Genomic DNA, 3,065 nt, shown 5'->3' on the forward strand with positions numbered 1-3,065 from the left:
TATTATATTATTTATACGACTTTTAAAAATTTTTCCTTAGTAAGCGCATAAACAATATTGGCTTAACAGTAAGGGCATACGTAGCAAACACAAGGCGTTCTTGTTATCAAAGACTTGGTTATATTAGGTTACACTAAGAGAGATGGTGCTTTCCCTCATCTTTGAGGTAAAGAAATCTTTGAGCCATATTCCATTCTTTGAAACAATTTTAGTTCTTCAGGAACAAAAAAAGATATATGTCATGGAAAGATTTAGGTTTCGAATGGCCTTCTTCTCATGTCAAGAGCTGGGCATTAACAGACATTGTCTTCCACTCTTCCTTCTTCTCATCGTAACAGACTTATCAGTAGTCGTCGTGTATTTTAAAGCCCAAGAACGTTAGTGAAATATCTCTAAACTAGAATTAAAATTCATAATCGGACCTCAATGTTAGTAACTAATTTTCTATACTTTGCATTCGAGTGGCTACTAACTCGAATGTTTATTCTTGTTTTAGAATATAATAAAAACTTTTATTTCGTGGGTAATGGAAAAGAAAAACATTCAAAAGTACACTTGAAACAATTTATTTAATATATTTGCACTACAATTTTATACATTTACTTTGGATTTGATCCATGCACGCACAGCAGTCACACGTGTGTAGACTCCAGGATAATTCTTTTGAGCACATCCATTACCCCAGGAAACAATTCCGTGTTGTTTGCTGTTTGACACCAATGGACCACCAGAGTCCCCTTGACATGAATCAATGCCGCCGGCAAGTGAACCAGCACATATCATACGATCAGTAATGCCTCCACCGTAAGCATTATTGCACACTCCTTGATCTAAAATTGGTAATTTGACAGCTTGCAAAGTTGTAGGTGCACCTCCACCTTGCTGAATAAATACCAAAGTTCAAAATACATAAATAAAATTGTATTCATGTCTTAAACAAATATTTACCTTTAATGCACCCCAACCACTTGCCACTGAACTTTCACCAGCTCTCAAATATTCGGATGCTTCTGGAAGTTTAACTGGTTTTATTTTATTGGATGTTGTTAGGGATTGGCTAAGCTATAAGGTAATAAAAATAAAAATAAAAAGTTAGAGTTTTGCAAACTGAAAATACTAATTAAAAGTCAAATTCATATTTGAAGTTGGGAAAACTTTCTACATGAATTATTTTTTAAGTGTGAAATTTTGTTCCGTGGTGAATTTGTTTCTTCCTGGAATAAATAATTTTGATTTTTTCTTTATATCGCTTTATCGTCCACACGGCTGGATAAATTTCAATGTGCTGGAGTTCTGTTGACAGACTCTGTATCTTAGAACCAAATGCTCAGAAGAATGTAACGTCCTGAACAAAGATCATGGTGGGTATAGGTAATCAACTGTCATTCTCTTATAGTTTTGTTTGTGTTTTCCAAAATACTTTTGATGTTACTATTATTATACTCTATTTAAAGGCATTTTATTTGACTTTCAAAAAAATTTTCGGTTGTCAAAACAAACCAAAAAAAATATATCCAAATATAGACCAAAAATTATGACGAAGACGTACTTCTGTATAATATTCTATGTCTATAAAGTGAACTATAATAAGGGTCCAATTAAAATCCATAGGTAGAGTTTCCTTTAGTAGGATTGTTTCATAAAAATTTATCAAACTGTCAAACTTTTGATCATTATTAAGGGACGTCTTTCAAACAAAATATGCAAAGAAATCGAATTCGGAATGTTTTCCGACGTATGCGTTGGCTTATTCTCTGTATATAGAAAGGTAATAATTGATTGGTTAATAAAAATGGTTACCTCAAGTACGGCGACATCAAAGTCGACTTTCTTGCTATCATATTTTTCATGCACATGAATCCTTTTAACAGCAACGACAACTCCACCCGATCCTCTGGTTGTTGAACCTGCACGAACTGTTAAACTACTTGGTGAACTACCTTGTACACAATGTGCTGCTGTTAAAACTACTGATGGACTTATAACTGATCCTCCACAAAAATGGCTTCCAGAAGGGGTTTGAAGAGACACTTGATATGGATATTGTTCAATGGTTGCATCTACTCCACCCACAATTCTCCCATCAAGATGTGGTCGAAAACTCACACCTCTGCTGTCTGTAATAAAAAATTAATTTGTTTAATGAAAATTTGAAAAACAGAAGTAAAATTGAGACGTTTATATTATTTCTTTGGCTTTTGGAGGCAGCGCCGAAATCACATAAACCGTGTACTTAAGGCTATAAAACTGATTCATAACACATCCGCATCCGTCCCAGTTGGTTTTCGATACAGCGAATGTCTGAACATAAATTTCCCGAAATAGTTTTGGGCATCGCCCGGGACCCTTTGTGAATCAAAAGCGAGGAAACTCGATACGGAAGATTGTTTATTAAGCAATTCGGTTGAATTCAGAAATTTCAGTAATTTGGAGGTGATTTACAGAAGAAAAACGGCATTTTTTAACGTTTATAAAACTTTTCATACAAACGATTTGACCGTGTGAATTCGGGAACGAGAAAAAACCGTTTTAAATATCGGTTTCTGATGAAGCGCTACTTTATAAACAATACAATTTATAGATTATTAAATAGAATCTAACGAGAGAGCGGCAGACGGTAAGAATAAATCAGTAGAACAGCTCAAAACTTAAAAGAGATTTTTGAAATGAAGTTTCAAATAATCTATTTTAAAAATTTGAATCAATGTGTTTTAAAATTCAAATTCTTACCCACAATCCATAGTAGAATCGCAAAAATACAAACATTTAATACACTCTTCATGATTGATTAACTTTCTTGGATATGCTATGATTAATTATTTTACAAATTTATGTTTGTTTATATACTTAATTATGATTGTGAATGTATTATCATTTTATTGTAATGGTCATTTTTTTGTATACAAAAATTTATGCGTGACGCAAAAAGGAAAGCATAAAAATCAAATTTGGTATGTATAAAATTAATCCGATAATTTTTCCTCCGTGTATAAATTATACTCATTAATTTTCTTAGAATTACCTACACCCAAATAGTAGGTACCTATTATTTCTTTAATTGAGAA

At 32.7% G+C, this 3,065-nt stretch overlaps 1 protein-coding gene across 1 annotated transcript; it reads right to left on the reverse strand.

The window, feature by feature from the left end:
- Window positions 1-550: 550 nt before the first annotated feature.
- Window positions 551-2,838, reverse strand: LOC123293944 (trypsin-1-like). The gene is made up of 4 exons (XM_044874952.1): window positions 2,731-2,838; window positions 1,801-2,117; window positions 949-1,062; window positions 551-882 (listed from the first exon to the last, which is right to left on the reverse strand). The coding sequence occupies exons 1-4, from the start codon at window positions 2,780-2,782 to the stop codon at window positions 592-594; spliced, it is 774 nt and encodes a 257-aa protein (XP_044730887.1). The 5' UTR covers window positions 2,783-2,838; the 3' UTR covers window positions 551-591.
- Window positions 2,839-3,065: the final 227 nt, after the last annotated feature.

Source organism: Chrysoperla carnea, chromosome 2 (assembly GCF_905475395.1).
Source record: "Chrysoperla carnea chromosome 2, inChrCarn1.1, whole genome shotgun sequence".
In the NCBI taxonomy this organism is placed as follows: domain Eukaryota; kingdom Metazoa; phylum Arthropoda; class Insecta; order Neuroptera; family Chrysopidae; genus Chrysoperla; species Chrysoperla carnea.

Bases quoted from the DNA above. Each gene is read 5' to 3' on its own strand.
- LOC123293944 (XM_044874952.1), bottom strand. From the start codon at position 2,782: ATGAAGAGTGTATTAAATGTTTGTATTTTTGCGATTCTACTATGGATT. The intron at 2,118-2,730 runs GTAAGAATTTGA...TTTTTATTACAG, and splicing joins GATTCTACTATGGATTGTGG to ACAGCAGAGGTGTGAGTTTT. The intron at 1,063-1,800 runs GTAACCATTTTT...ATTACCTTATAG, and splicing joins TTGATGTCGCCGTACTTGAG to CTTAGCCAATCCCTAACAAC.